Here is a 20,363-nt window from a genome sequence, read left to right on the forward strand (position 1 = left end):
CCTGCTAAGCACGAAAAAATACATATGTATTGCAGCGCATCATTATTTATATCATTCATATAGTACTTGCTTTTTCACCTCTGTCCCCCACGCCACTCTCCCGCCTTCCACACACACAAACACCTTTCGTTTTCTTTAATGACATCTTATTGCTGTTATTTCCCCTAAATTTTTTTAATAATTGGTTAATATTCTTCCTCCTATAGCATTTCCACTTCTTACCACTTGTCAACATTTAACTCACTTTTAGTATTGACTAGTATTCAATATCATTTTGTTTCGTCCAAGATTCTGCTTATCTCCCTTCTGACGCAAACTGGGGGCTCATTCTCTCGAATTCGACCCTCTGAAAAACGCATGCGCACTGCAATCTTTAGCCGTGCTCTGAAAATGAGAATGAGCAACGAATGTCCACCTCATATAGAACTTGGTCCTCGGTAGATCTGGTAATCCTTACATAGGGAGCTCAAATCTGGCAGTGAGAATCGTATTTATGGAATCGATATTCGAGTGTTTATGTGACCAAATAGAAGCGGTATATGTCAATAGTTTACAGAAACCGTATTTCGGAGCTCTGTAAAAAGGTGACTGTCTGGTTCCTTTGCGGGGTCGTCATCTTAAGCGTGCACGTGGGTTTACGTACTGTCTTGTGCTGTTACGTTGGCAGCATCCCACTGGAGTGACCGTGCGTGAGAGTTCCCTGGTAGCTGCTGTTCTACTTGGAAGGTCGCCCCCAGCGCGTGGCGGTTCGCATCCGGTCGCTGTGAACAAGCCGCTATAAAACGCCACCAAGGGCGCGCTACCGTGACCCGTATATAGGCTGCTGCACGCCTCTTTCGCGAAAGAATTCTCTTGTGATCGTCATGGCGTCAGGGATTCTCGTAAGTATCATTCGCTTACAGTCAGTGTGTGATGGTCAGTATGGAAGAAGTTAGATGCTAGATCAAGTAGACTAATAATACGAAAATATTTAACTGCATTGTCTACTTACAGCAAGGAAATTTTGCGGTCTGCTCTGCTGTTACACAAATGACCTCATGTTCTAGGGCCACTTAGTTGTATGTCGCCGCCATTCAGTCCAAATAATAGCTACCCCTCCCCCCCTCACCCCTTCCGTGATAGCAGGATGCTGACGTCTGCTCTGTGTTGTTTTCCGCATTGTCTTAAACATTAAACACAGGCCAAGGTTCACGTCAGGGCCCAAGTTGCAGTTTCTAGAGACCTGAGTTTCGGAAGAGCTGGCAGAGACTTCTTCTTAGAACCAGGCCTTAATCTCACATGTAGTGAGTGGCACCTGCTTTACACGCAGGTGAATGTGCATTCAATACAACTTTTCCCAGATTCAACTCTGAACCAGCTAAGAACTTCTTGTAGCTTGGGGTAGCTCAGTTTTGCCAACGGGCACATTCTGTGATGTGTCAGGTTGTTTTAGCACCATGGCAGTACTCGTGTTCATTCGAGTGTTCAGATGAGCTGTCGATTCCGTGGCTCTGCAGCACCTGAAAAATGAAATCAACAACTCGGTTGAGTACCACAAATCTGTACCTACTTTCGTGTCAGCTTCACTGTATGCCGGTCTTTCAGCGGTGACTCTTTGTGGTTCCTTCTCTCTGGAGTGTCAGTCCTAGAGTATGTCACGTAGCAGATAGACCTATTCGTCGAAGTAAATATACAGGATGACTTAAAATTCCCATTACAGGCTTCTAAGGGTTGTAGATGTGGTTTTGATTAGGAACTCATGTCTGGAAGTGTACTGTTTAAATGTAAAATAAGTCTGAAGATTGAATCCCTTTCGAATCCTCCGCTTTACGGTACGCACAAAAGCTCAAGACATCACGTAACACCTTCATCCGACTATAACATTGTTGTAATCAACACATCACGTAGCATCTTCGTCCGACTAGAACAACGGCTGCGAGAAACTAGAACGTTTTCAACTAGGAGGGTTGACTGTGCTGCTCCACGGACTCGCTGCATTCTTGACTTTGACGAGGATATCCTTCTCCACGTAGAAGAGAACCCGAGGACAAGTAGGCCTACTCGAAACATTGCCCACGCAGTGCTCTGCTGCAGGACGCAGGTCAGATCTATTATTCTCGGCTGTGTTCGTACCGTGAAGCGGGAGATTTGAAAGTGATTCGGCCCTCAAACTTATTTCACATTTCCGGACATGGTTCCTTACCAAATCTTCATCTACTGTCCCCTCTACAACCTCAAGTATTCTGTAATAGGAATTTTGAATCATCCTGTATATACTGCAAGAGGAAAACAGAGCAACATCCAAAAGGGAAGGAAAATATAAGCTTATAAGTTTCTCAGACTTCAAGAGAATTTAATTCTATACTGTCTAAAATTTTATTTGGACACAACACGTTTTGCTTTATTTACAAGATAAACTGCGATCATTATAACAACTGTGGTTTTGTTTACACACCAGTTCAACGAGATCACAAATAGTTCCTTTTCTTAATACTCATGAGTTTTGACTGCCACAAAATTCCCATGTTTTCTGTTAGACATTCGATGTTTGTCACTCTGCATTCCAACCGCAATATTTTTTCGTTTACATTTTTTATGTATCCGTTTTCACCTCGTGTTTAAGGGCACTGATTTGTTTCGACTGAGAGGAATGCCATAGTCTTTGCTTAGCTGTTGTGTATTTGCTATAAGTTTATTGTCGAATCTACTACTTATCGGTGTGTCCCTGTGTGTCCGACAGTGTCTCTCTCTCTCTCTCTCTCTCTCTCTCTCTCTCTCTCTCTCTCTCTCTCTGTGTGTGTGTGTGTGTGTGTGTGTGTGTGTGTGTGTGTGTGTGTGTGTGTATGGGTGGGTGTATTTTTTATTATGCATTTTAGGGTTCCACACTTTCATCCTTGTAGGATCACTTTTGTTATTCATGTCTTTGTCTGCCTGCCCGCTTGTTAAAAACCCTTTTTATCAGGAACGGTAGACATATCAAACTGAAATTTATCTCACATTCCATGGTGTACGATTCCTTGGCATTGTAATAAATGTGAGCTTCTAAATCAACGCAGTCAATACGATCATTTACGGCATATATTTTGATACTCATTAAAACCTATATGGTACTTCTCGTTGATCTAGAATCATGAAATTGGAAGAAACAAGGTTTCACAGTACAAGTAAAGGGGAAAAAAACAGAGAATTATTAACTCGTAATTACATCAAACGAAAAAATATCTCTTTTGTCTTTTGTTGTTCGACTTCAAACTTAAAATTAAAACATTCTCGAAGGATTTACGGTTCCCTGGACCAATATGTTGCCATATCAATGTCGATAACAGGCAAAAATCAAGATATTCCGTTCCCAGAATGAATCAGTTGTATACATACGTAATTACGTTTGAACAACACTCTCAGAGAGTGTGTTCTTGAGTCCTACTCACGGCTGGCAAGTTTTTCATTTAATTTTTTATTTCTTCTGTGTGTGGGAGTTTGCAAAGGGGTAATGGGGGATTTATCATATGCCAACTTCTGTGTATCTATGGGTCGGTGTGAACATATACATCTCTTTCTTTGTGTGAGGGTGTATAGAGGGGAAATGATATGTTCAACTTGTATTTGTGTGTGTCTGCATGTGCGTATTTGCGTGTACGACTGTGCTGCAATTATTATATCATAAAAGCTCATTATGTTAGTGGGGAGGATGTTCATGAGTAGATATGTCTCCTGAACGTACTGTAGGTGATAACGTTTTTTTGGTGGCTAGAACAGGTTTTTGCTGTATATCTACTGTTTTTTTACCATTTTAATGGTGTACGGTTACTAATGTCTGTTTCGCCGTTTACTATATGACTGCCTTTCAATTTGGAAATGTTCTTGTAATTTTGTATTTTGTTAGCGAATCTGATTATTTTCATGTCAGTTACTATTTCGATAGAATGGTGATTTTCTTGTTGGAAGTGTTCTGCGAATGTTAAATGGCTGGTGTCATAATTTCATAGCCTTTTATACTCTTTACAACTTACTTCAAATTTTCTACTAGTCTGTTCTAAACACAGTTGTTACATCGTAGAGGATAAACGTGGGATAGAGTTATTGCTTTGGTAGTCTAGTATTATTTCTTATTTCTTCAGGATGTTATCATTTTTGTTGGATTACTTGCATATGTAAGTGTTTATTAGATTGCCTGTGGACCTTTGGTGTTGTGTTCTTGTTGTGTGGCTGCAGTATTTTTGGTTGGCGTGCCTGTGGTAAGTGTTGTGGGACCCTAGTTACATATGATGTTTAGCTTTACAGTACTTGTTTTACTTTAATATCTTCACGGATTATGTTTTTCAATTTTTAACCAGAGTTCATGGTATCCTTTTTTGTTTTCTGTCAGACTTATTATGTCTAGCTGCTTGTTGTAATTGTGCTCATCATTGTAATTTTGCTCATCTAGTGGTACAATGTTTAATCTGTAGAGATTTTAACAGCTGCTTTGTGAGTGGTCTGATGTTTCGTGTAGTACTATGTCTGTTGTGCTGGTATTCCTGTAAATAATGAATGAATGTTGGTAATTTTTATTTTTGATAGCTATATCTAGGAAGTTTCTTTGTCCTACTAGGTCTTTTTCTGATGCAGACATTATGTTGTGGTGTAGTAAGTTTATATATTTTAGTTGGCCTGTTTGCAGTTATGGTTCATCTGTCAAGCAGAGGATGTAATCCATGTCCTTATGTTACCATTCTAGGCAACATATTCTTCAAAATATTTTCTGAAATATGTTTTACTCTCTTTTTTATGAAGATATTTACTAACTCTCCTGAAATTCCCCCCATTAGCAATCCTTCCTCTTACAAGCAGAAATTTTTATTACTTTCAAAGTAATTCTGCTCTTAATAAAGTGTAGGACAGTGTATTTCTGAGGTGTGTTCCTGTGGTAACTGACTGTGATAAACTAAGTCAGTACTTCTTTTGTAATCGCTCGTTTGAGGCGAGTTGTGTGATAGGAGTCTTCTATACTAGATGAGAGCTATATTGCTATATGCAGAATATATCTGTCTTTTATGTGGTTTTTAGTTCCTCTGTACTTTCACAGATTCTTTATTCTGCATCTTTCAGTCTTGAGTGTACATCAAAGGTATGTGGTGCAGGGGTCTATGTGCAAGCTTTTCTGTAATTTTGCCCCTTCTCATGGGTGTGCTCATTTTGTAAATTTTTAGGTGTGTGTACTTTCGGAGCACTAAGTTTTATGCTGCATATGTGAGCTCTTTGACTGTCACCAAGTACGTTTTGTCGGATTTTACTTAGTTTTTGTTATTTCATTCTGTGTAATGAATTTTTCTCTGCTTTTTTTTTTCAATGTACCGTTGTTTACTCACGAGAACCACCGTATTCCCCTGGTGCATCTTTGGTGTGAGTGTGTTTTTCTGCATGTTTTTCCTCTAATGGTTTGTAGAGTTTTACATATTGTGGATATCTTTTGTTTTAATGTGTTCTTAACTTACATCTATGGTGTTTTAAATAACTTTGCCAAATAATTATATTGTTAGATTTATGTTTATGGTGTTTGAATCCTTTCTCTTTTGCTGAGACAGTATGTTCTTACTTCCAATAATTAGATTTTCTACGCAATGTAATATTCATTTACTGTGGAGTTCGGCCTTTTTTAAAATCGTTCTCTAATGACTGTGTTGGTTCGTCATCAAGTTTGCCGTCTGTGCAGTTTGTGTAGTGTTGGTAGAATTAGTACATGTGTTTCGGCTTATTTTTGTGTTTGAGTGTACTTGTTGGTTTCTGTGTGGGTTTGTTTCCTTTTTATGTCTCCTATGTCAGTGGCAAAGATGAGATTGTGTCAGACAGGTCTCAAAAGCAAAAAGATAAGAATGTAATAGTTATAGTTGAATGGAATTGTCAATAATTGGGAATATTATCTCACGATCATTTAAGTAAGTTATGGTTGCAAAATAGTGACATGAACTACTTTTAGAAGAATGGAAAGATTGGCATTAGCCGATCTCTGGGAATGTCACTTTGGTTTCCCGAGATAATTAGGAACATGTTGTGCAGTACTGACCCTCTGATGTCTTAGTAGAAGGTAAACCTATGTTTATAGGAATTGTAGTTTCAGAAAAAACTTTTGGCAATGCTGACTGAATTACACTTGTTAAAATTGTGAAGGTAGCACGAATAACAGATACAGGTAAGATTATCTACTACTTATAAAGTCACTAGACTGTAGTCATAAGATTAGAAGGACATGCAAGGGAAGGAATGGTTGAGAAGAGTGTGACTCTAGGTTATATTCTATCCCTATCATACATTAAGCAAGTTGTCAAGAACCACAAGGAGAAATTTGGAAAGGAGCTTAAAGTTGAGAGAGAAGTAATTGAGACTTAGGGTTTTGCCAATGACTTTCTGATTTTGCCAGAGACGGCAAAGGACTTCGAAGATGAACTGAAGAGAATGAGTACTGACAAAGAAGTAATATCACAAGATGCGACATCGTCGCGAAAAAACACAGTGACCCGTATATGTAATAAGTTTCCTATATAAATCACAGCACATGCACGAGTCATGTTATCAGTTTCACTGACAACAGGACTCGCGCATGTGATGTTATATATATGTATTTGACGATGCTGGTGCTGATTCCGCATTTAACAGTTGTCTATGCCACAATGGCTGCAGTTCATTAGGACTTTGTTTTTATGAGACAGATCTGACGATGGTCATTAAAGACCGAAACCAGTGATCTGTTAAACAGAAAAGATTGTGACCATAGACGTAAATTAAAGGAAACTTATTAAAGAAGTAATAAGTAAGGGAGTTAGATTAGTTAATACGACACTAAACTGATATTTAAATGTTGTTATTTTGGCTGCAAAATAATTGATGATGGCCCATGTAGAAAGGGTACAAAAATAAGTAAGGATGAGCACTAGCTGGTTGAAACCAGTTACACTATTAAGATATTTTCGTAAGACGGGGCATAAAAATTTAAAAAGTAATAGAACTTGCGATATTATTTTGATGCAGTTCAGCATTCTGTTGTCTCACTGCACTTCGCATATGCAATAAACATGGGCATTCAATGCCGCTCTGATTTTCTCAGCAGTGACGTGTGCTCTGTTGGTGATTGCGATGTGATGGATGGTGACTCCCACATTCCAGTCTGTATCTGTGTAGTGCACGGTTGTGCTGCTGGCGTGGCTGGCCACGGGCGCGGCCGCCTCGCTGGCGCCCAGGCCCTACTACGACAGCTACGACTACGACTACGACTACACCTACCGCCAGCCCGCGCGCTACGTCTACCGCCGGCCGCTCTACGCTCACTCCTTCAGCTCCGTCTACAGATACCCGTATGCATCGCAGCCATACCTTCCAGCAGGTGAGTTACTAACTAGTGTGTTTCTAAAGCAAGAATACCGGCCTGGTCTGTAGGTTAGCAATTAGCTTCCAAAATCACTCATTAAGATCACTTGTTCACACGCGGATGGCAATAGCTGTTAAGACGTCTTCTTGGTGACGTCATATACAGCTACCTAACCACACGGGACAAAATATTCATCATCCGTTGAAAAGAGTACACTGCTCGCATTAGAGCGCTGAACACGGGGTAGAACTGGTATCCAAGAGATTATGCGGGTCGTTGCAGTGAAGTGGTGTGTACACACATCAAAAAGGTTTTGCATCACCCCGGTTCCGCGAGTTCCGGAACCTGTACAGAAAATTGGAATAGAAATCAACATAAACGTCATTTCCACCCTTTCTATTGCCCATGAAAACCACACATTGAATGTTGTACCACCATAGAGCGAGACCTTCAGAATTGTTGTTCCAGATTGCTATACACACTCTTACCTCTAACAACCAACAGCACGTCCTCTTGCATTGATGCATGCCTTTGATGGGTCACGTCGTCCATAAACAGCCATTTTCAATCTATCCCCTGACTGGTTGATGGATCACGTCATCCATAAACAGCCATTTTCAATCTATCCCAGGTATGTCCGATAGGATTCATGTCTGGAGAACATGCTGGCCACTCCAGTCGAGCGATGTCGTTATTCTGATGAAGTCATTCACAAGATGTGCACGATAGGGACGCGAATTGTCGCCCATGAAGACGAACGCCTCTCCAATACGCTGCCGATATGGTTGCACTATTGGTAGGGGGACGGCATTCACATACCGTACAGCCGTTACGGCGCCTTCCATGACCACTAACGGCATACGTCGGTCCCGCATAATGTCATCCCAAAACAGCAGGGAACCTCCACCTTGCTGCACTTGCTGGACTGTTCGGCCCGACCGGGTTACCTCCAAACACGTCTACGACGATTGTCTGCTTGAAGGCACTCATCGGTGAAGAAACGTGATGCCAATCCTGAGCGGACCCTTCGGCGTGTTGTTGGGCCCATCTGTACCACGCTGCATGGTGTCGCTGTTGTAAAGATGAACCTCGCCGTGGACATTGGGGATGAAGTTGCGCATCATGCAGCCTATTGCACACAGTTTAGGTCGTAATACTACGTCTTGTGGGTGCACGAAAAGCATTATTCAGCATGATAGCATTTCTGTCAGGGTTCCACCAGCCTTAATCCGTAGGTAGCTGTCATCCACTGCAGTAGTAGCCCTTTGGCAGCCTGAACGAGCTATGTCATCGACAGTTCCGGTCTATCCGTATCTCCTCCATGTCTGTACAACATCACTTTGGTTCACTCCGAGACGCCTGGACACTTCCCTTATTGACAGCCCTTTCTGCCACAAAGTAGCAATGCAGACGCGATCAAACCGCGGTATTGACCGTCTAGGCATGGCTGAACTACAGATAACAAGAGCCATGTACTTCCTTTCTCGTGGAATAACTGGAACTGATCGGCTGTCGGACCCCCCTCCGTCTAATAGGCGCTGCTGATGCATGGTTGTTTACATCTTTGGGCGCGTTTAGTGACATATTTGAACAGTCAAAGGGACTGTGTCTGTGATATAATATCCGAAGTCAGCGTCTATCTTCGGAAGTTCTGGTAACCGGGGTGATACAAAACTCTTTTTGATGTCTGTATGTTGCAGTCGTTTCTATGGAACCAGTGCAGAAAGATTGATACACTTCGAGACGTGACATAATGGTAGCAAAGAGCTATCGCGTGTCGGTATACCAATTAGCACATCGTGAATGAAATTGTCCGTTTTTCTGTTGTGTAGTGTTCATTGAAACATCCTAACCAACAGGTACTGGAAGCGATTGTCACGCTTTATCAATCCCAGTCAGTATCAAATGCAACTGTGATGTCTGCTATCAGTGATGACTTCAGCTCCAACTAAGTTTTCGAGCGAACTGTGAGAAGGGGAGTAGATGCGACATGCAGTTGGAGTCGGGGTATTTCTGGCTGGCTAGAGACGTGTAGTGTCATTCAACAGGTAATTTTCACATGATGCAGGGTTACAATTACACCGGCGGACCCGTGAGGTGTTTAACCCGCAACGTGTGGAGGTTGCAGTTCAGAGCGGATTTGGTTCTATATGTTTCGTATCATGGCTTTGGTACATGCTACTCACCCTGAACATGAACCAGGATATTTATTACCACATTCTCAGCGACAACGTGTTGCCCTACCCTGTACAGTTTCATGATGAGTATGATACGGACACAAACTTCTTCCAAAACGAGAACAGGAGTATTCGCAGGGCGGTACACATAGGTTTCTGGTTTGACAAACACTGAGGCACCCTATCGCCCCTCTAAATCGTCTGATCTCAGTCCCATAGAAAACATGTGGGACAATTTGGTACAGACGGTGAAACGTAGGAGTAAACACCCGTGCAACTTGGCAGCTGTGTTGTCTATGGGAAGTAATTTTGAACGAGTAGCTTCAGTTGGATATGACAAATCTGAAGAAATTTGTGGATTATTTTGCTCGCCGAATTGAGGCTAGAGGTGAAGCTACTCAGTGTTACCGTGATGTCTTCTGTAGACTGTAGGTGATCAATCATTTTTCCAATGTGCTCTTAGTTTCGTCTTATATAGCCATTTTCTATACACAGTCATGAAAGCTAGTACATCGTTGAGCTCGATTTTCAAGTTAGTGACACTTGCTGTTAGGTACGCTGTACATGGTGTTTCATAATACTATAGCAAGTGAGCTTAACTGTCACTCACGTTTTATAACAACTACATGCACATCAAAGTGTGCAAACCATTTAAAGTTGCTGTATAGGTAGAAAATAATTGTGCATTTGATGTAAATAAGAAGAGTTCTTAATAGATATTACAATCTGATTGCAAAAATGTCGTCATTATAATACAGATTTATGGCTCTCGTAGGAATTGTTATGAAAAAGATTGCCAAGTATGCGAAATTTGAAGTAGACAAAGAATGTATCATGGGATATCAATGCTGTATAATGATCACAAATTAATGCCTATCACAAAAATTAATGGCAACGCTGATTTAATGTAAAACTAGTTGTCGGATGCATTCAGCTCATCGTTTGTGCGAAATTATTGATATCTGCTTCAATAAAAAGAAAGACTATTATTATGCCGAAAATGATATCTTCTTTCTGGTAGCATTTCTTTCGCTAAAAAGGTAATAATGAAAAACTAAAATAAGTTCAGAAATTCCACTAATATATTTTGTGATTAAAAATATTTTGTGATTAAAAATAATAATCAAAACCATTACTACAGAAATAAATATGAGAGGAGAAGAGCACTTTTATTTCTTTGTTGTATTACTTACCAATCGCTGGAATCTTTGCGAGCAAGGAATTAACATGTGGCACCCATCAAAAGCTAAATAAAGTAGAACGACGAGATAAATCTGATTTTAGAGATAGTAAGTGCTAGACTTAGGTTAATGGGCCCTTTCTCAAACTCTTTTTGAGTAATACTCGTCATTCGGGAACCCATTGCCTCCTCTTCCTCCATCTCTGATATTAACAAAGCGATCTGTATTTTATCCTCGCCGCCGAAAGGTTTTCATAACGAGAAAAGGTATTCCTTCGTGCCGTCCATGGTCAGTGCAACAACATGACTTCATCTTGACTGCGCAATGATTCAAGAGCATTAACAGTTTTGTTGTAATACTACTGTCACTAAGGTGTGCCACATGAAAGAAATATTTGCAAATTTTCAAGAAATTTGAATAATCATAACTAGAATTATTACTTTTTTGAGTGGCAGGGAATAAAGACAGAAAGTACAGATTTGCAGCAAGTATGTAATTTATCATTCACAATGCTGTTGATATGTTGAGTCTTTCCTATTTTTAATAATTTACAACTAATTTCGACAAAAACTAATGCTATCTAAAATTCAGCAGTTTCTATCTATGACTTTTTACTGCCGGTGAAATTAATACTGTAGCTATTGGCTACTGCACTATAGTTTCAGCCAGAATCATCTGAACGATCCTTTGATAAGTTTTTTTTTTTTTTGTAAATTTGTGTTCGTTTTGCGCTGTAAGAAGGGGGCTACTTTTTATTGTCCTTCACTCACGAAAATATCTACTTTCCGTAGAAAATCCTTATGTTACTACAAAATCTCAAATGTGACTACAATGACCAGTTTTAAAGATTATATTCTGTCTGATTATTAGCATCAGCTGTGAGCAGTACCTGGTAAGAGAAGGGTATTCCCTATGCCATCCGAATCTGTGAACGATATCTGCCCTTGTGGAATTCACGAGAAGGAGTCTGGTTTGTAAGTCGGCGCAATATCATGTATCTCCACCCTGTGCCTCAGATGTGACAGTTTGCCATTTTCTCGTTGTTATTAATTTAGGACTTGGTTTTCTAAACAAGGTTTAAGAGTCGCGTGTTGTAGTCTGAAATTCATATTGATGGTTTTCCGAAAAGCTGCTAGTATTAAACACTGTGTGACAGGAGGAGCATTACCGTATGGTGATCTGACTTACGTTAATATGCCAGTTTTCTCAACTCCACAGCAAAAATTGAAATTTACCCGAGGCAACTTACTAGGCAACGTTTCCGATTCATCTGAACTATGACGCTAGCGTTCTCTGAAAGACCATTGTTAGAAAGCAACCTTTGTGTTACAAGTTTTAACCATTTATATAAAGTAAAGGATATAGTCACGGTAAATGTGACTGAATCGTTTTCTGGGTACAAGAAACTTCATCCAATAGATGAGCGAGGATCGCTGATGGATAGCAGTTTTTCCTTCCTTGTATGAACTTACATTATAGACTCATTTCTGACTTTTAGGTACGATTCTTGAAAGAGACTAAATAGGTAATGATACAGGGACACAATTCACACCAATGTTTTGCTGGAGGAGGAAGGAATAGTCGTCTAGAATTAGGTGATTCGGAAGAAGACTAAGCACATACAGGAAGAGAGCTACGAACATCACTAGGCTAGAGCTGGACATAAACAATTCCACCAAATAACAATTATTCCGAATAATTCAATAATTTCCGTTTCATCGTTGCCAACATGTATACGAGAAAGGCATTGTGCGTCACGCAATGATCCGCTCTTAACCTTTCAATAGCGTATCCTCTAAGTCACGACAAGAAACCTATTAGTTCCTCCCCTTCGTTAGGGCATTCGATAGAATAAGAGAAATTCAGGTTCATATCAACTAGCACATACCATATACCCTATAAATGGAGTAAAAATTGGTAAAATAGTAGACTAATGATATGCTCCGTCGCTTGTTTCGTGGAATAAAGATATAGATGCGTAGGTGCAATAAAATACAGGCTGAACAGAACGTATAAGTAGCAAAAAAGAATATTGGTTACATGATTATACTGGGTATCTGTACGGTGAAAAGATCTGTCCAAAATTAAAAAGGGGATAGAAGTGTGTACAAGTGGAAGGCATACGTAGGTAATCCATACATCTGTACACAGTTTGCCGGAGCACTGAAGCATCAGGACCTCAAACAACTCAATAAGAGCTGAGGACGCACCTCGTGAGACACTATAATTATTGAATGTAATGGAACTAGTAACCTGTGTGACTTGATGTTAATAATATACTCAATAGAGGACTTATAGTCTCAGGAAACTATAATTACAATACTGATAAAGGCATATGCTCACAAATGTGTTATCAAACCTGCACTGATGCTTCTAAATGTAATAACTAAATATTTGCTTGCCGAAGAGTAATTTGATTTCAGAAAAAGAGTCCCAAATGATGTATTCTGACTACGAAAGCAATGGGAGGAACAATAAAGATAAATAATGATACCCTCAGTGAAAGGACCTAGAGAAAGCCTTAGCAAAAAGTAAGGTAGTATAAGACGAACCACATCACGACTAAATGAGTGGATTTGAAGAAATAGCTTAACAATCTACAAACCTACTGAAGTTATGAAATTATAAAATCAATGCCACTTTGCAGGTAACGCACGATCTCACTATGCCGAATATTATTTAAGATATATACTTCGAAGATGGAATAAAGAATGTGAAAGAATTTCAGAAGAAGGATGAAAGTGGAATGGGAACATATGGAGCCCATGATTAAAGTTCCAGTTAAAAAATGCTATAGAAAGAGAGCCACTGCTCAGGAGGACGTCAAATTTGAATAGCATGTTATAGACGCAAGAGGAAACGCCAGAGAACAAAACACAAAGTAATATAAATTTTACCAACAGCCGGTGATCTAAGCATCTTAATCTAAATGAACTCGGCTACAGAAAGCAGATGAATCGCAATATGTCAGCTATGGTTTGAATTCCACATTACACCATGAGTATGGTTCAATGTGCATGTAGAGATGGGCAAAACTGTTCTTTTCAGAGATTGGATCAGAACTGTTCACTCCCTGAAATGAATTAGCTCTTTTTCATGACTCACCACTCATTTACAATAGAAAATAAATGGAAGGCACATTGTCCTTTAAACTTGGTTTATTCCAGTACTACACCTGTATTTTGATCTTATTTGATCCTATTTTTAAGTAACACAGATAATGAGTAAGAATTTTGTATTGTTTATTGAAATTTCCACGATATGACAAAGTTTTTGATTATTGATTTATTTTGCACTATCGTGGTTTTTTGGGTGATCGGAAAATGTTGTAACTTGAGATTTACATTAAAAATATATTTGGCTATAATGTATTAAAATTTCATTAACCTCATACAAATTCATCGCAAGCCATATATTTTTAAAGTGAACGTTTCCTTCCGAAGACGCCTAAAATCGCAAAATCCGTACCAGAATAAGAAAAAAAAATATAAATTCGACTGTAAAACGAAAGTGCTGCATATAGCCTTACGCAGAATAAAACAAGGAAAATATTGGTGTATCACATTTTGCGATACGTTTATCGGTTCGCTCGTAATTAAAGCGTAAATTCGAGTTTCCATAATAAAAATCCTATAGTAAGAGGAGTCATCAGGAACCTAATCTAATCAGTTTAAACAAATAAAAATAAAATAAAAACAATTGATGTATACATAACATAATAATGTAATATGCATAGCGGTATTACTACGAAGAACAATATCCAGTAGGGACGAACTCCGATGCAGAGGCGCTGAGTCGAGCGGGTCGAGCCGCGAGCTGTATTACTGCGTGAGCTGAGACCGCAGAGACCAGAGTGACACCTGAGTCGCTTTGCTCAACGCTCTGGCTAGAGTCGAGACGGTGGGGCGAGCGTTGAGCGGGCGAGTTCCGAGGGTGGGGGGAGCGGTGAACTCACCCGCTCCGAAACAAATCGTCCGTTCCCTTGCGAGCAGGTTGTTGCAAGTAATTCCTATGTTATCCGCTACGTGGCTCTCTGTCCTGTTGCTCGCATCAACTGCCCAGAGGGCAGGACGTGCGACTGACATGATCGCCGACAGAGTGCGATGCGAAGTTAAGCTGCGCCAGACACTGCGCGCGGCAGACGACGCACATGGACGGCACGGCATATGTGAAACACAAAATCCAATGGGGCACTGCACAATGCAGGCAGCCAAGGTAGAAGCAGGGCAGAGGCCGGCGCTGGCTGTGTTGTGTGGCGTGCACTGTGCTCTGACCAGCAGAGGCGCTGCTGATATGCTCCGTCTCTCTCTCTCTCTCTCTCTCTCTCTCTCTCTGCCGTGGGAAACGTTTGGAGCTACCGTTCTTTTTTTCTGAATCACTGATTGTTCACTCCTTTGAAAGATTCAACTCTATGAATTAGTTCAAGAGCGCATCCCCCATCTCTATGTGCATGACTGCACAAGTTCGGCACTCAGCGGTCGTGACACTATCAGTCAGGTGAGCCTACACATCACGGCATGGTCGCACCACACCCGATGCCAAAAATTGGTTTCTAACTGTCCTGAAGCTAAAAACAGCATAAAAAGCAAAATGATATCGATTTGTAATTGGTCTGCTGCCAAGAACCACATAAAAAGCAAAATGACATCATTTTGTAATTGTCGTGACACTGGTGAAGGCATGTCCAACATTCTGTCCACCATTTCCTGACACATGTCGCACGACACGTACAAGCGTCTCGGGAATCACGTCCGAAATGCTTTGCGTAATGCGTGCCTCTGTTAAGCTACGCTCGTAACCTGAGCACTGAACACATCTTTCAGATAAGCTCACGGCGAGAAATCGGACGGATTAAGACCAGGTGATCTGGACGGCAAGGCTACAGCGAAATGACGGCTTATAATTCTAGCACTTTTATAGGTATTAAAACGGTTGTGCAATGTGCGAAGAAGCGCCATCTTGCATAAAAAGTATCCTACCCCCACATGACGTTGGTACGCTTTTTCGTTTACCGGTAATTGGACCCGCAGGACACATCTCCTAGAAAATAATACTGCACTAAGATAAACGGTGGCATCAACCCACACCTTACAGTCACCTTTTCAGAATGAAGTGGTACCACTTGATATACGATTTTCCGTGACCCATGTTGTGCAGTTCTGCCTGTTGACATGTCTTTGAAGATGGAAATGGGCTTCGTCTGTCCACAGGATGTTCCATGTTCATTCATTGTTCCCTTCCTTGTGAGCCAGAAAATCCAGCGCGAACGTTTGTATTGCTGACAGGTCAGCAGGGAACAACTCCTGAACATGGGTGATTTTGTATGGACAACAGTGCAAGATGTTTCGTAGACTTTTATGCGGCGTGCTCACAGACTTGTACAACTTTAGGGCAATTACCCGTGCTCTGTTAGTTCGCACGCCACCTCTCGATCCATCCCGCAGTGCTGTAACCATACCGTCGACAGATGTCAGATCGAGTGCTTCCCTCCATCTACCACATTGCCTTTCGCAAGAACCTGTCTATTCCAATTTTGTAACCATTTTCTCCAGACCCTTACGACACGTCGGACCAATGCCCTTTTTCACACCCTTCAGTGGTCGGATAATCTGTAGGGATACTGGCGCACAGTCATCATTCTTGTAAAAGAGCTTTACCAGTAGCGCGGGATCTTCTATGGAGTCAGTCACGTTGGGCATCTCGGATGCAAATTGAAAAACACCCGTATGTCTTTTCGTATGCATGTTCTGAAGCTCACAGCACCATCTATTCGTAAAATATTCCTGATTTTTTTCCATGACGTTTCCCCCAGCGTCAATAATATAATATTCAAATTTGACATCATTCTGAGCAGCGATCCTATTTCTACAGCGTTTTGCCAGTGGAACTTTAATTCTGGACAACCTGTAAAAAGCACCACAAAAGTTCGCTGATGTCGCAGACTTTTAGACAACAAGTAAAACACTGACAGCCTCGTCGTTGGCCGCCCCTCACCTACACAACAAATAGAAAATATTTATATGAACTGTTCCTTGAAATGCGTGGGCTATTTAGGTCAGCAGTTGAACCAATTTAATTCAGGACAACATGCAGGTAGCACCACAAAAGTTCGCTGATGTCGCAGACTTTTAGACAACAAGTAAAACACTGACAGCCTCGTCGTTGACCACCCCTCACCTACACAACAAATAGAAAACATTTATATGAACTGTTCCTTGAAATGCGTGGGCTATTTAGGTCAGTAGATGAGCCAACAGCGAACAAACAAAGATGAAAGTCCTCGTGATCGTCGTGAGTGGTAGTTACGTGAGCAGGTAAATTCTAAAAATTAAAACTGTCAGATACAATTATAGAAGTGAAACACTTTTTCCATTTAGTAATCAATACTATACATAATTATCGTAATACAACATACGTTGGTATAAGCAAAAAATGAACAGAACGTGGACTATGAGAAAACTCTAGAAAAGAACATCTGATATGTTGTGCTACTGAATGATGTCACAAATTAAGTGAGCGAATTGAAAACTAAGAATCAGATGCTAGAAACGTATGTAGTCTACCAGTTAACTTGCTATCGAATGGGTGGCAGAAGACAGGAAGTGTGCTGGCGTTCAAATATGAAGAGCAGCAACAACGGATTATGGTTTTTGTTGACTGTAGTAAATATCTAAAGATCACCAATCGCTTATGTGGGATGTACATTCCTAACAAATAGGTGAAACTTTGTTGATTTGAAAATAGAAAATGATAACTTATTTACCTATAAACCTGAAGACGCAGTTAAAAAAATACGAAAGTAAAAATTAATTCATGGAGGTATGTCCCATTTATGTAAATGAAAGGTAGTTTGTTTTTTGGCCATAAGCGTTTTGCTTCTTTAATTTATGACGCATGTTTCTTTTTACACATATAATAAATATATTATGTAGTACTTATAATACATTATGTTATATTCTCCCTATAACTTATGACACATGTTTCATTTTACACATATAATAAATATATTATGAAGTACTTATAATACGTTACGTTATATTCTCCATATATAGGAGGTTGAAATGATAGCACTCTTATGCTAGTAAGTAAATTTGGAATTTACACAAAACAGCTGGCAACAATTACTGTTGTTTGTTTATATTTGTGCTTATATCTTATATTATTACTTAACGGGCAGGAGCCATGTCATGCCATCAACTGACAGCTAACTGCTACCACTCTACTGCAGTAATAATAAGTAACAATAATAATAAAAGGACAGTGTAAGTTGTGAATATCAAATTACAAACACTGAATGGCGAAAGGATCGATTGTGGCCATTTGTTTGGACCCAAATCAGGGTTTACCTAAAACGATAGACTATGAAAAACTTTGTGTCCTCCAACTTATAACAAATGTGTAACAGTCAACTTTTGTTCCTGTGGTCTACAACCAAAGGGAATATGATTTTTGTTATCTTGTGAATGTCCACCGCTCTCCAGTATCGTGTTTGTGTTGCAGACTATCCGAGGTACTATGGGCGCTATGATGGACTGAGAGACTACGACTACGGTATCTATGGTGGATATGGGTCCTACGGTGGCTATGGTGGTTATGATGGATATGGTGGATACGGTGGCTATCGTGGCTATGGTGGCTATGGTAGATATTACTTGTGAAATGACCACTGGAGTGTTACTGTGTCTGTAAAGTGCTCACACATGTCAGCCAACTGCAGCCTCTTAACGAGTGAAATGTTATACAGGCCATTTGTATAATACTATAGATCAATAAATTAAATCACAGAATCTGATATTTGTTTCACTTAAAATATGAAAATTAACCTGTTATTGTTAGTTATTACAGCAGTTAAAGTAGGCTAAAGAAAATTACCTTTAAATTGAATATGAAGTATTACAAAATTAATCTAGTTTTGCAGCTTATATTTCGCATGAAGAGAGGCAGGGGTACACGTTCAACAAACGAAAGGTTACTTTCATTCCATAATCGTCGTATAAGACCATTAAATACACTATATAGGCTCCAACTATTTACAGCAACTGTCAGTAACAATTGGCTTTTCCAGGTTCTTGGGCTGTCATCTTCCTCTTGTATTTCCTTTTCGATTCATCATTTCTCCCCTGGTGCTGAGGTCTTTTACAGCTGTTCTTCAGAACAGTGAATGCAAAACAGTATCATTTTGCTATATAACAGAAGGCATTTTAGAAATAAACGGAAACACACAATAACATCCGTGAGGTTTTTCAATGGTAGCCTGCTGTCACTGGTTAAAATTTGGTAGCTAATAGGCCAGTCAGAAGGAAAATAGGAAGAAACCGTAAGTGAAATTGAATATTTTGATAGTTTCTGAGGCGAATGCTTGTGATAACTGAATACAAAGTTTCAAATATTGCTCAGGCAGTAGAATTTCATTTATCACGTTGAATTTATAAGTTTTTCTGTTCATAGGTTTTTCTATTGTGTTTCGAGTCTGATTTTAAGTTCTTGCTTTCTGATTATGTTTTCATTTTCATACTTAAGAGTTTTCTGTTTCTTTTCCTTTTCTTTCCTTTTTCCCCATTATTCTTATATAGGCGCTAACTCTTTCTAGTGTTTATACGCTGTTTTCATGACTGGAAGATTTATTTCAGTTTAACTTGATGGCTGGAATCTCGTCTGTTAACACAGGGGGACCAAAGCTGTATGCGCTACCTACCAACGAATCATTTAAACTTTTCACTACTGGACATAAAGCCTTTCATTGGGCCTGCGACCATGTTTGGTACAATAATATACTCTTGTCTTGATCGCAAAATTATTTTCATTATGCTCCTTATGATGTGTATTAATTTTACGGCATCACCAGATGGATCTATCGTACAAGGAACAAACATTAGAATAGACTAACAGACTTTTATAAAATAATAATTTTTATAGTAATGGTGATGACTCATAAGCTGAATTTCGCACGTTATACGTGGTGTCTAGTCAAAGTTAACATCTTGCACAACATTAGAGGCCAAATCCGCTCTACCCATTCTGGGCATTATAGGGTAAACATGTTCGGCCATCAGATGACTGAAGTGAATATGATTTCGCATATTATTATAACATGAAGCAATTATTCTATTGTATTATAATTACAGCATATACATATTACATTATGAAACTCGTTATTGTTGTTGTTGTGCTGTAGTTGTCTTCAGTCCAGAGACTGGTTTGATGCAGCTCTCCATGCTACTCTATCCTGTGCAAACTTCTTCATCTACTGCAGCCTACATCCTTCTGCAGCTGCTTACTGTATTCATCTCTTGGTCTCCCTCTACGAGTTTTACCCTCCATACTTCCCTCCAATGCTAAATTGGTGACCCCTTGATGCCACAAAACGTGTCCTACCAAACGATCCCTTCTTCTAGTCAAGTTGTGCCACAGATTCCTCCTTTCCGCAATTCTGTTCACTACCTCCTCATTACTTAAGTGATCTGTCCATCTAATCTTCAGCGTTCCTCTGTGGGACCAAATTTCGAAAGGTTCTATTCTCGTCTTGTCTCAACTATATTTCGTCCATGTTTCACTTCCATGCATGGCTACACTATGTACAAAAACTTCCGGAAAGGACTTCCTGACACTTAAATCTATACTCGATGTTAACAAATATCCCTTCTTCAGAAACGCTTTCCTTGCCATAGCCAGTCCACATTTTAT

General features: G+C 39.9%; 1 protein-coding gene across 1 annotated transcript; it reads left to right on the forward strand.

Moving 5' to 3' along the window:
• The first annotated feature begins 824 nt into the window (after positions 1–824).
• On the forward strand, positions 825–18,417 carry LOC124625757 (prisilkin-39-like). Its single transcript, XM_047149196.1, has 3 exons — positions 825–881; positions 7,135–7,336; positions 18,180–18,417. The coding sequence occupies exons 1-3, from the start codon at positions 864–866 to the stop codon at positions 18,335–18,337; spliced, it is 378 nt and encodes a 125-aa protein (XP_047005152.1). The 5' UTR covers positions 825–863; the 3' UTR covers positions 18,338–18,417.
• Positions 18,418–20,363: the final 1,946 nt, after the last annotated feature.

Source organism: Schistocerca americana, chromosome 8 (assembly GCF_021461395.2).
Source record: "Schistocerca americana isolate TAMUIC-IGC-003095 chromosome 8, iqSchAmer2.1, whole genome shotgun sequence".
Classification (NCBI taxonomy): domain Eukaryota; kingdom Metazoa; phylum Arthropoda; class Insecta; order Orthoptera; family Acrididae; genus Schistocerca; species Schistocerca americana.